The sequence below is a fragment of the Festucalex cinctus genome, chromosome 18, assembly GCF_051991245.1.
Source record: "Festucalex cinctus isolate MCC-2025b chromosome 18, RoL_Fcin_1.0, whole genome shotgun sequence".
Classification (NCBI taxonomy): Eukaryota; Metazoa; Chordata; class Actinopteri; order Syngnathiformes; family Syngnathidae; genus Festucalex; species Festucalex cinctus.
This window is the reverse complement of record NC_135428.1, coordinates 14880662-14893524: the sequence shown is the minus strand read 5'-3', so window position 1 is coordinate 14893524 and position 12863 is coordinate 14880662. Positions and strand designations below refer to the sequence as shown.

Here is a 12863-nt window from a genome sequence, read left to right as displayed (position 1 = left end):
AAATTTGTTTATATGTAAGTCAGTATATTATATTTGAATTATTCCTTTTGCAGGTGAGTAATTAAAAGTTTTATGGTTGGCTAAATTCAGTTGTTTGGGCGTGATTCGAAATGGCACAGAGCAGAAAGCAAGTTTTTTTTTTTTTTTTTTTTTTTTTTTTTAGGGGTAAAAGTTATTTTGCTTCCCTCTTTTACTTCTGTTTAAAAAAAAATGCAGTATACTTATTTTGAAACTATAACTCACTTTAATTTTGTGTGTTCATCAGAAACACTAGAAAAATACAAATGGAGTGCAAATGTTCTGATTTATTTTTGGATATAAAACAGTATGCTAGTGTTGTCCAATAGGACAAAAATTGGCCAGCTACGATATAATAGTAAGTATACATTTCAACACGATGCACATCCTCATTATGTCAAATATGATGGCAAGACATTTCCGTCTTTCATATCCCCTATTAATATTTTTGTTATTTCATCAGGTTGGAGCTTTTGTGTTTCCTCACCAAGCGTGTGACACGCATGTGTTTTCACAATGTCACAATGCTCACTTCCACCCAGTCAATGCTGCCCCCTTTTTGTGCCTGCTTGTATTTTTTTGTCATCTTTTCATTTTTTTAAGCACACTGTCGCTGTCTTCCTGTGCCTGGAAGTTGATGGCTGAGCTCACACAGTTTGCGAGACGACTCAGCAGGTGAGGTGAGTGATGTCTTCTACTTATTTTTATTTTATTTTTTAACACTCGATGTAATGACTTGCCGTCAATGGTTTTGGGTCAAATTGCACCAGAGAGCAGCAGTTGTGCAGCATTTGTGACAATATGAAAATGTTTTCTTCCTATCTATAGTCAGTGGAGTTTCTCTATTGTTCACACAGCTGTTTACATTCTCCTTTTACCACTCATGGACTTTAAGGCATTAAAACTTGTTTTACCTGATAGACTGAAGCTGCTGGCTTGTTCAAATTCCTCCTCCAGCTCTTTTATTCACCAGCATATCCTCTTTTTGCTCTTAGCATACACACAAATATTCCTTCAATTTCTACATTTTCTTCTTTGTTGCTCTTAACAGGTTGTGTTAAGAGAGAAAACTGTTTTGGAAATTCCAACGTGCTTGAACAAGGGGCGTGTATTTAAGCCAGGTAAGGACAAGGCGCTGTCATGCTTAAGGCTTTTGTTGTAATAGAGGAGTATTAAATACACACCACGCCTGGAAAACAAGCATCCTCAGGCTCAGTCTGACCTTGTTATCAGTCTGTTGACATTGTTGTTTGTTGGGTTTCATTCATAGTTACCATGAATCCACATTAAGTTCCACATGCGTCAGCGATTGATAAAAATCTGATGATATAGGGAGGCCAGTTTTTAAAAGTACAGATAGACTGAGATGATTTTGTTTTACAATCCAGATTGTTCCATAAGCTGACATCGCGAGTTGAAATACATTGTTCTTTTTGTTTTGTTCTATATTTTGTTTTGGAGAAAATACTGGTTCCTCGTAATTTATACTCGCCATTCCTTTTTTATTTTTTATTATTTTTGTAATTTAATTTGTATAATAACTGGTGAAATTTCATGATGGGCTTTAAACATTATTTTGAGACAGTTAAACTCCATCAATTCATTACATTTTCAAGTTTTTAGTTGTAAAAGTAATGGATTAGTGTAGTCTCTGTATCCGCAACCGCAAATGAATTGGTGTACGTTTTGGTTGCACACCCAAAACCTACATTATTATGCAGAACCTCACTCTCTCAGACACATAAAACAAAATAGAAGCAAACATTGTATATTTAGACCCCAAAACATTGACGTATGCTAACATATAATGTGAAACTAGCATAGATGTTCCGAAAATTATGAACCTTTGAACTAGGGCTGGGCAATAAATCGAATTAATTCGATACATCATTTAAAAAAATCGAATCGTTGAAAATTTGCTAAATCGTGAAATCGAATTTTGGCTTCTGGATGATTAAAAGCTGTTCTTATGTTCTGTTATATCCAAATGTTTTTATGTGATGTAATTTTGCCTTAAAACTGATCTAGAATCAGTATACGTTACTGGTGTCTGAACATTTTGCACAGGAATTATTTTTGAATAAATAAAACCTTTTAAGTAAACGTTTGTTGGATTTATTAGGTTAAAATCGATGGAAATCGTAATCGTCCTGAATGACTGCAAAAAATCGAGATTTTATTTTTTGGCCATTTCGCCCAGCCCTACTTTGAACACACAGCTACAACGCAACACACACAAAAACATGAAGAGCTAGCTTTTTCATTTCCTCTTAACAAAATCTGCTAGCATAATGCTAACAATATGAAACACTAATAGACAACCTTAGAGGCCAAAGATATAACGGTTTCGCTTCAAACAACTGCTGCTTGTGCACATTCTTCGTTTGTTTCATTTTGATCTTCTCTGTGCAGGTAAATAACAGAATCTGCAAAGACCAGCGAAAATGAACGGCGACATGAGCACCATCCACGTTGACGGTATCCCTCTGGACACGCTCAGTAAGGTACATGTTCGCCCTGGCTCATGCCTTATTTATAGGTTGTTACGTACTACAAGTCCCACGATGCACTGCAGCAGTACTACAGTGGTACATTAACTAAGGTGTAAATCAGTGGCATGGCAATGAAGTGCTCCCTCCATGAGTGAAAATACCGCCCTTGGGTGTGTTTTGTGGTGTCGCCATGGTAAGTTGAGGGGGGAAATTACATGCTCATTTGCAATCAACCATGACCTGGGTGAAGATCCAGAGCTACTTTCAAGCAAGTGTGCGCAACTTGTAGTGTACTGTATTGTACTGATAAGCGGCGGCTTGGTTGCTCTGTTAAGTACACAGGACATGACATATCCGTGCGCTACATACTCACAGTGTAGTCTATGAGGTGTGCTGCATCCATCATTGAAAGTGTATTTGTCTTTATGGGCTCCCGCTAAAAAAATAAAATAAAAATGCCAGGACGCCACCCCCTGTCGCCATGGTAGAAAAAGCCTGAATGAAGCCAGGCTAATTTCAGCAAAATGAGAAATTCTGCCATTCTTGAGCCTGGCAGTATTTTGAAGGTCACGGGCATGTTATTAATTAATTCACTGCCTTTGACAAGTGTACTTGTCACTTGTATTTAGAGCGGTGCTAAATGGGGGCGAATCTGAGCATGCTCCACTGTAAATATCAAACTTGGAAACAACTTTACTGGTGTCCAACCACCGGTAGATGACATCATTGCCCCATTTTATACGAAATAAACACAGTTTCAGAGTCCATGGGAGAAATGGCTGTATTTTGGCAAACCTACATTTTTCTACTGTCAATTATAAAAGAATGGGACGAGGCAAAAAGTAGGGAGTCTATTCTGTTATTTGGTAGATTCGGTTTATATATAATTACTGAATGTAATATCACGTGAGTATTGACTATTTTAAAAAATTTCTAAAATGACTGGCAGTGAATGAGTTAAGACATATGTATCTGTGTATCAAACAGAATTTGCTTCTCCCTCCCACTGCTCGCTGAATCAGTGGAGGCTGGTGTCTGTGGATCTCAGTCTGCTTTCATCTATCCTTCCTTCCTTCCTCTCTTTATTTTTTCCTCTGGTCTCTTGAGATCTCCTTAATCTGTTGGAATTTAGAGGTTTTCTGGGGTTGGTGAAATATTCTGGTTTTGTAACCATGTGGGTGACAGGTGGTGTCTGGTTGGTGCTGGATTTCACTCTGATTCATCATCTTTCTTTTGATCTTTCCTCTGGTCTCCTTACCTTCTGGACTTCACAACTCTGGCGAGACTCTGAAGTATCCGGTTAAGGTGAAGGGCATTGGGATTTTTATTCGGTTTCAGGTGAATTAATGAGCACAAATTTGCATGCACGCACACACACAAATGCGCACATACGCATAAAAAAATAAAATAAAATAAAGCGAAAGAGAGCAATCGGTAAGACTGCCGAATGAACAATTCTGAGCTCTAAAAAAAAAAAAAAAAAGACATGTAAAATGTGTCTCCTTTAAGGCTAATGGGTTCGTGTAAGTGTAGTTTCTAATGCACATCACCAATTTTAATCCCCATCGAGGACTGTTGCTTTGAGTCATGATTTAGGAATGAAGTCATGTAGCGACAAGTCCTGCAGAGGATTATAAGCAGATCCAAATAACCAAATGAGGCGTGAGCTGACATGCCTGCTGGAAAACTACTGGAAAAAAAAGGCGACAAACTTGATTTAGCTTCACGGTTACATAAAGCTCGCAAGTAGCAGCACCGTGAGCCCCGCGATGTCGACCTGCTTACCAAGGAAATTCACCAACTGCAGCAGGATGTGGTGAAATTGCGCCGGTGTTGCAATGTACACACGAGCTATACTTTTGCACCTTTTACAAGCTTGCGTGTTTGTATAACAGCTTTTTATTACAAAAGGAAAACGAGAAGTTGTCCACACCTGCAGTTCATCCGTACATGTTCACGGTGCTTCACTTTTTCCACATTTTATGTTACAGGCTTAAAATTGATTATTAGTTGTGCCCCCACCCCCCGCCCCCCCCCCCTAAATTCTAAAACTGAATACTTTCCAGATGTTCTAAGTGCATTACAAAAGTATTCACAAAGCTTAACTTTTTCCACATTTTATTACATCCTATTCCAAAATGGATTACGGTAAATTATGATGCAGTTTAAATGGTTAATCGAAAACAGTTAGAAAATGGTGTGCACACTTGTACAACAAAATGATTGCAATTGTTTTGTCGTCATCGTCTTGTTAAGTATTGTGACACGTGTGAACATTAATAATGTTAAAATGTTTCTAAAAACTTGGTCGATATTTGGTGCCCACGATCAGCTGCAGTTTGGAGGTTGGGCGTTTTTACAGCTTTGAGGGGAGACAGGAAAACGGGAATTGTTTGCTGCCGTCTCTAGATGATCGTAACCGGCTGTGTTTTTCCTGTCCATGCTCTCCTCCGCATGCCAACAATTTTAACATGCCAGCTATTTAGCACGGCGGCAAATTTAGTACACAGTAACCAAACCACACATTTCTATTTATATTAGGGGTGTCAAATGCACTAATTAACGCATGGTTAATGACCGCCCCATACTTGGAAATTCCAGTCGCAACAAAGCAGACATCCACGTCAAAATTTAGCAGTAATAGCAATGCATATATTGGTGGAGACTGGGGTCAAGTTGTATATTTATAATTTTACAAATGTGCAGAAGATGCTTCATGTTAAAGGTTAGATAGCGCTTCCAAAATGGTGTTCCAAAATGGTTAACCCCATTCTAAATGCCCATATCTCGGAAACTACTTGATGGATCTTAATGAAACTAAATACACTTTATGTTGAAGGTCATACGTTTTTCTGGTTAAATTTACAAAGAAAAGAAAATTTGTGAAGAAGGCACGCAGCACTGTCTTCGGTGACTGAGTCCGAGCATACTCAAACATGCAGAATGCCTTTTTTTTTTAAGTGAACGGCATTTCCTAACCTGAAAAGATAGAAATGGCTAACGTTGCACACAAAAACTTGAAACGTTTCTACACAAGCTGTGAAAATTTGAGGTTATTCCAACGAAAATTGTCAAAATTATTGGCCTACGAAATGGGGTAAAACATTTTGGGAACACCCTGTATGAAAAGGAAAAAAATTTTACAAATGCAATTATGCCATCTAGTGGCAGAAATATGACCAGCACACATCAATATCACACTCCTTCATTTTACCATACATCTTTTTAAATTTAACTTGTATGAATTATTATGAAATTACTGAATCAATGACTAAAAGATGCAACCATATTTCTATTAGTGTAACATTTTTCCCACTTTTATGTTAGAGTATGAACACTGAAAAAAAAATATTGTATACTTTATTGTACATTCAGAACAGATCTAAAATTTGCAATTAATCGTGAGTTAACTATTGAAGTTGTGTAATTCTGATAAAAAAAAAAATTTACTCACCTGACACTCGTAATTCATATGCATTATTTTATTCCGTTTTGTCCATCTGAGTCAGGTCAGTCTGTTTGACTGTTGTTGGTTGTTACATAAAATATTGCTGGGTGGAATTGATGGATTGCTATTTACTAACCAAAAACAAAACAAATCTAAGAAGTTCCTCCTCCCCGTGCAGGTTGAAAGGTACCTGAAGCCGTTCATGTTGTCCCTGGAAGTCCTGCAGCAGATTTCCGCTCGCCTGGAGCGCGACCTGAAGCGAGGCCTGGGAAAGCACGCGCACCACAAGGCCGCCGTCCAGATGCTGCCCACTTTTGTCACCGCCACGCCAGACGGGACGGGTAAGTCCATGTCTTTTTTTCAAAGCCTGCAATCAGCAATGACCTCTCATGCATCATCATCATCAACTACTTTTGGAGGACTCTGTAAATATACTTCCGAGTAGCTGTGAGTAGCATAGGATCATGCCGTTCAAATATCCATCCATCCATTTTCTAGTTCTATTCTTTTTAGCGAGTCAAGAACGAGGGAGAGATTTAATACTATGGATATTTTACTCTTTTTATTGTGTTTCCTGGACAAACAAAAAGTTGTTTCACCCCGCAGAAAAAGGCGACTTCCTGGCTTTGGACCTGGGCGGAACAAACTTCCGGGTGCTCCACGTTCGACTACTGGAGGAGGAGCAGAGGATGGTGAAGATGGACAGTCAGATCTGCGCCATCCCGCAAGAGATGATGCGAGGACCTGGAGAAAAGGTGCATAAATAAAAAGGAGGATTTTATTAAGTTCATCCATCCATCCATCTTCCTCCGCTTATCCGGGGTCGGGTCGCGGGGGGAGCAGCTTCAGGAGGGAAGCCCAGACTTCCCTCTCCCCAGCCACTTCAACTAGCTCCTCCGGCGGGATCCCAAGGCGTTCCCAGGCCAGCCGGGAGACATAGTCTCTCCAGTGCGTCCTGGGTCGTGCCCGGGGCCTCCCGCCGGTGGGACATGCCCGGAACACCTCCCCAGGGAGGCGTCCAGGAGGCATCCGAACCAGATGCCCGAGCCACCTCAGCTGGCTCCTCTCAACGCGGAGGAGCAGCGGCTCGACTCTGAGTCCCTCCCGGATGACTGAGCTTCTCACCCTATCTCTAAGGGAGAGCCCGGACACCCTGCGGAGGAAACTCATTTCGGCCGCTTGTATCCAGCATCTCGTTCTTTCGGTCACGACCCACAGCTCGTGACCATAGGTGAGGGTTGGAACGTAGATCAACCGGTAAATCGAGAGCTTTGCCTTTTGGCTCAGCTCTTTCTTCACCACGACGGCCCGATACAGAGTCCGCATCACTGCAGACACTGCACCAATCCGCCTGTCGATCTCCCGCTCCATACTACCCTCACTCGTGAACAAGACCCCAAGATACTTGAACTCCTCCACTTGGGGCAGGATCTCATCCCCGACCCGTAGAGCACACGCCACCCTTTTCCGACTGAGGACCATGGTCTCGGATTTGGAGGTGCTGATCCTCATCCCAACCGCTTCACACTCTGCTGCGAACCGCTTCAGTGAGAGTTGGAGGCCCCGGCTTGATGAAGCCAACAGCACCACATCATCTGCAAAGAGCAGAGATGCAATGCTGAGGCCACCAAACCGGAACCCCAAACAAACCAAAAACATAAATTAAATACATTTTTATTGTGGGAGACAAACAAAACCAGAAGAAAAATACCAAGATATGTTTTGTTCATATTTCTGATTTACAATTGAAAACGCAATACCCCTGGTTGTTTGCAGCTGTTCGACCACATCGCCGCCTGTCTGGGGGAATTTCTCAAGTCGAAGAATCTGCAGGGGAAAATCCTCCCTCTAGGCTTCACCTTCTCGTTCCCCTGCCATCAGAAGGAAATTGACAAGGTCTTGCGCACACACGCACACTTCAATGATTTGTGATTATTTTTTTGTGCTTATGTTCGCGTTTGTTCGCCGCAGAGCATCTTGATCCGCTGGACGAAAGGCTTCCAGTGCTCGGGGGTGGAGGGCCAAGACGTGGTGAAACTCCTGCGAGAGGCCATCCACCGACGAGGGGTGAGTTGCAACGGTCGTCGGCGGCGCGACTCATTGAAAACGTCATCCGTTGTCCTTCAGGAATACGACGTGGGCTCCATTGCCATGGTGAACGACACGGTGGGCACAATGATGAGCTGCGGCTACAAGGACCAAAGCTGCGAGATCGCCATGATCATCGGTGAGGAACGTCGGGCGTGCCGGCGTGAGTGATTTGGCTAAATGTTTGTTCCCGTTTTTGCAGGCACGGGTACCAACGCGTGCTACATGGAGGAGATGAAGAACGTGAAGCGCGTGGAGAGCGACCACGGACGCATGTGCATCAACACGGAGTGGGGCGGCTTCGGCGACAACGGCTCGCTCGCCGACATTCAGACCGAGTTTGACGTCCAGGTGGACAAGACATCCATCAACCCGGGCATCCACACGTACGTTCATCCCGGGTTCGAACCCCAAGCGAGGCAAACGAGCTAAGCGAAGCTTCTCACGCAGTTTTGAGAAGATGATCAGCGGCATGTATCTGGGCGAGATCGTGCGCCTCCTGCTGGTGAGGATGACAAAGGACGGGCTGCTGTTCAAGGGGCGGGCGTCGGAGGTGCTGCTGTCGCCGGGCGGATTTGAGACCAAGTTCATCTCTGATATAGAAGAGTGAGTCCTTGTTGTTGGCTTTTATTTTCACAGATAATCACTTGTCATACATTTGAGCAATACACACGAAAAATAATTCAGAGTCAACTATATTTATGTATGGACTTCATGCTGAGTTTCAAGGCATGATATGTGGCTCTGTTGGACTTTGCTTCCTCCTAGTGGTCATTTTAGAGAGGTGCAAGAGGTAAAAGCATAATTATATATATATTTTTTAAGGTTTAATTCAAAATATTATTTTACAACAAACATTTGGAATTTATAGTTTTATTTATTAGCTGATTATTTTACAACAAACATTTGGAATTTATATTTTCATTAACTGATTTTTTTTTTACAACACCTATAGGGAAATTAAAGATAATTTTAATTCAAATACTATAGTGTTGTTTCAAAATGAAACTTGTTTTGTTTTTTTTCAAATTGAAGGTTTGAAAAGTAAAAATTAAATAAAATGCTTTTTTTATGATAGTTATATTTTCATTTATATTTATCTTTTTTTTAGTTCAAATGTGTATTTTTCAAAATAATTAAAAAGTCCTGCTTTTCCAATGTGTTATAAAAAAATATATATTTTTTTTTTATTAGTTTGATCTTTAAAGCTTATTTTCTTAACCTTAAGTATTAAAGTAGCTTTTTCAAAATCTACATTGTTTCCCAAAGTAATTCTAAATCTGTGATTTATTTTTGCTACATTCCCCCTCTGTTTACTAGCTTATTTCATTTGTCATTTTTCAATCTATCTTTTCACTTTAAAAACATATTTTCTATGTAAACAAAAAACATTGGTAAGTTTACCAACTGAAAACTTTTTTTTTCTAAATAAACTGTAGACATAAAATATCCATTTTAATAGGGGATGCCAGTGAATTAGGCTCTGTTTTTATGTTTTTGTTATCATTTTACAAGCTCTATTGTGCACCAAAATAATGGAAAAAGTTGGCATTTATATTTGTGTTTTTTTCCCACCTCTCAAAAGATATAAGCTTATTCTCGAAACATTGCGTGAGGAAAACAACATATTGAATATGGTGTTGTTTTTTTCCTTTTCCTTCAGGGAGGCCGTCGGCCTGGAGAACGGCGAACGGATCCTGAGCGACTTGGGCCTGGCGTGGGAGCCGGTGGACGTGCGCGTGGTGCGCATGGTCTGCGACACGGTGTCATCGCGCTCGGCCCGCCTCTGTGCCGCCGCCCTGGCCACCATCGTCAACCGCATGCGGGTCGCCCGCGGCCTGGACCGCCTGAAGACCACCGTGGGGGTGGACGGCTCGGTGTACCGTAAACACCCCAGGTGAGACAGATGAGATGAGCCACAATTTTTTTTTTTTTTTTTTTAAATCAGTTACTATGCAAACTGTAAACAAATGGGAAGTCATTTTTGCAAATGTTGTACTCTCCCCTCTGCAGCTTCAGCGCCGAGCTGCAGGCCACGGTGCGCCGGTTGGCCCCCGCGTGCGACGTGGCCTACCTGCTCTCGGAGGACGGCAGCGGCAAAGGCGCCGCCATGGTAACGGCCGTGGCGCAGAGGCTGGCCCGCCAGTCGCGCCTGCTGGAGGACAGCGACGGCGAGGACAGCGACGACGACGACCAATGAGGCGGAGACGCACGGGACGAAAAGCCACCGACACTAAACTCATATGGCTTGGTTTATTATTTAATTTTTTTCCCCATAGTTTTATGTTCTAGCCTAATTGTAAAATGGCTTAGATGAATTCGTTTCTTCAAAATTCTTCACTTTTTCCACATTTTGTTAGATTACAGTAAGGGCTGCTCCTATTATGAAGAAAATATTAATTGATTATTTTACTAATAATTCAAATCATGATTATTACAATCTTTTTTTGTATAAAGAAAATATTTAAAAAATATTAAGGCAGATAAAATTCTTCGAAACACTAGAATTATGCAATTCCTTTTGGGTGAAACAAATTTATTAAATGAGTTATTTAAAAAAATAAAATGTGCAAATGTATAAATTTAAACAAATTCAAAATTAGTATTAGTAATCTTTTTTGTTAGATTTTGTTAGATTACAGTAGGGCTGGTCGTCTTATGAGGAAAATATTTAGCATGATTATTTTAGTAATAATTGAAAACACGATTAAGATGATCATTTTTGTATAAAGAAAAAAATATTAAGGTAGATAAAATTATTGGAAACACGAGAATTCTGCAATTCCTTTTGGATGAAGCAAATTTATAAAATTTTACAATTTTTTTTTTTAAAGTGCAAATGTATATATTTAAACAAACAACTCAAAATTAGTATTAATAATCTTTTTTTTTATGATATGCTGAATTTGTAATTGTGGAGTGTAATTGAAATCGTAATTGAATTTCGATTAGTTGCACAGACCTTAATTACAGCCTTTCAAAATAAAAATAAAAATTCTCAAAACTCTACACACAACACTACATCAATACAATCTGTTTTGTTTTGTTTTTTGTTTATTTGCAAATTTCTTACAAAATAAAAATATAACTGAATGTGATGCTACAAGCTTAGTAGACTTTATTTTTGGGCGCTTTTTGCCCATTCTACCTCTCCAGCTCAAGTTTGGACGGGGCACGCACAGCCATTTTCTGATCTCTCCACAGAGACAAATAAAGTCTGCATTGAATCCATTTTGGAATGAGGTTTGACAAAATGTGGAAAAAAGTGAAGCTCTGTGAATACTTTCCCGATGCACTCTACTGTATTTCAAATTAGCTCATTGTGGGGAATTCCAAATTCCCAACGGCAACTCGTATTAATTCAGTTTTCAGTCAGTTCCATTTGAATGACAAATTTGAATGTATGCAGATAACTTGAGCAGGGCAAACTGCCGAGGCAGTTCTTTATAAATGATATAAAAAGAGAAAGATTCATATTTATTTTTATTAAATGTGGATGATCCTGGCGGGGGAGCAAAACTCCATTTATTCTGATTTTGTGTCCCGAACCACAAAGTTTTCTGGTCAAATGGGGAGAAAAAAAGCAAGACTGTGTGGTGCGTGTCCGCTTGCAAAAACATTTTGTGCGGAGTCAGCATTTGCATCATAAACGGCGGAATGGTTGACGTCAATGTCGCTCGCTCACTGTTGACGATAAAGAGGAAATTATTATACAAAGTATCACATGAATGGTTTTTTTTTTGTGCATCATAAGAACATGGCGTTTGAACAGGGGTGTGTAGACCTTTGTATATCCACTTTATACATTGAACCAGCACATTTGCAACTCGCATGTTTCTTTTTGCGAAATATATTCTCCATTATTCCAATGAAACCTGTCACTGTCTAATGCGAAATGACTGCTTTGGCGCCATCTTGGTTTCAAGGAACTCTGTTGAAGTGAGGTGAAACGATTCATTTCGTCAGGCCACAGCCCTGTCTAAATAGAGAGAGGTGGGACTTTGCTGCCATCTTGTGGCTTTTCTGGACAATCAATGTAAACTGTTTAGGAATGCTCAGACTTGAATAACATTCCAACATTGTGACAAAAAATAAAATAAATAAACAGCTTTTACATAAAACGGGGGAAAGAGGCATTCGAAGCTCCTCAAATCATTTCATCATTCGTGCGAAAGTAGTACTGGCTTTGTGTGAGATCCAGCCGTCAACCTCGACTACAGCGATCGTCTCATCACATTCCACACATGGAATTAAATTGATGATTTAAATATTGTTATGAGAACATTATATGCATTTTAGTAAAAACAAAAACCCTTTCTGGTGTTTCGTGTGGCGCCATTTGTGTATAATCTTTACATGGACTTATTGACCTTGTTTATCTTAAATCAGGTTTTGTGACATAAATTAACTGATTTATTTTGCAAACACTTATGATGTAGTTTAGGTTTCCCCAACAATATTGATCTGCTGCCCCCTAGTGGTCTGTTTATTTCATACTAGTTCAGCTTTTATATATATATATATATATATATATATATATATATATATATATATATATATATACTTTTCAGCTTAGTGTACAAATAATATTGTAGCCACACTTGAATATTTATTTATTTTTTTAGAAAAAGGTCATATAGTTACAAGTTGAAAGTTACTATGCGGCTTAGAATTTTAGTATTTTCTCTAGATAATTAGAATGCAAGATTAGGTTATGTATTTTTGAGAAAATGTCTTTTTTTATCATTATTATTAGTCTTAATATAACTTGCAAATACACAGTATGGCATTCTTGTAAATATATGACTTTATTATTG

At 39.7% G+C, this 12863-nt stretch overlaps 1 protein-coding gene across 1 annotated transcript; it reads left to right on the top strand.

Moving 5' to 3' along the window:
- Positions 1-124: 124 nt before the first annotated feature.
- Positions 125-12182, top strand: LOC144005847 (hexokinase-2-like). The gene is made up of 12 exons (XM_077504257.1): positions 125-698; positions 1070-1139; positions 2431-2522; positions 6137-6299; positions 6565-6713; positions 7735-7854; positions 7930-8025; positions 8086-8185; positions 8249-8432; positions 8497-8652; positions 9710-9943; positions 10060-12182. The coding sequence occupies exons 3-12, from the start codon at positions 2463-2465 to the stop codon at positions 10244-10246; spliced, it is 1449 nt and encodes a 482-aa protein (XP_077360383.1). The 5' UTR covers positions 125-698; positions 1070-1139; positions 2431-2462; the 3' UTR covers positions 10247-12182.
- The last annotated feature ends 681 nt before the right edge of the window (positions 12183-12863 follow it).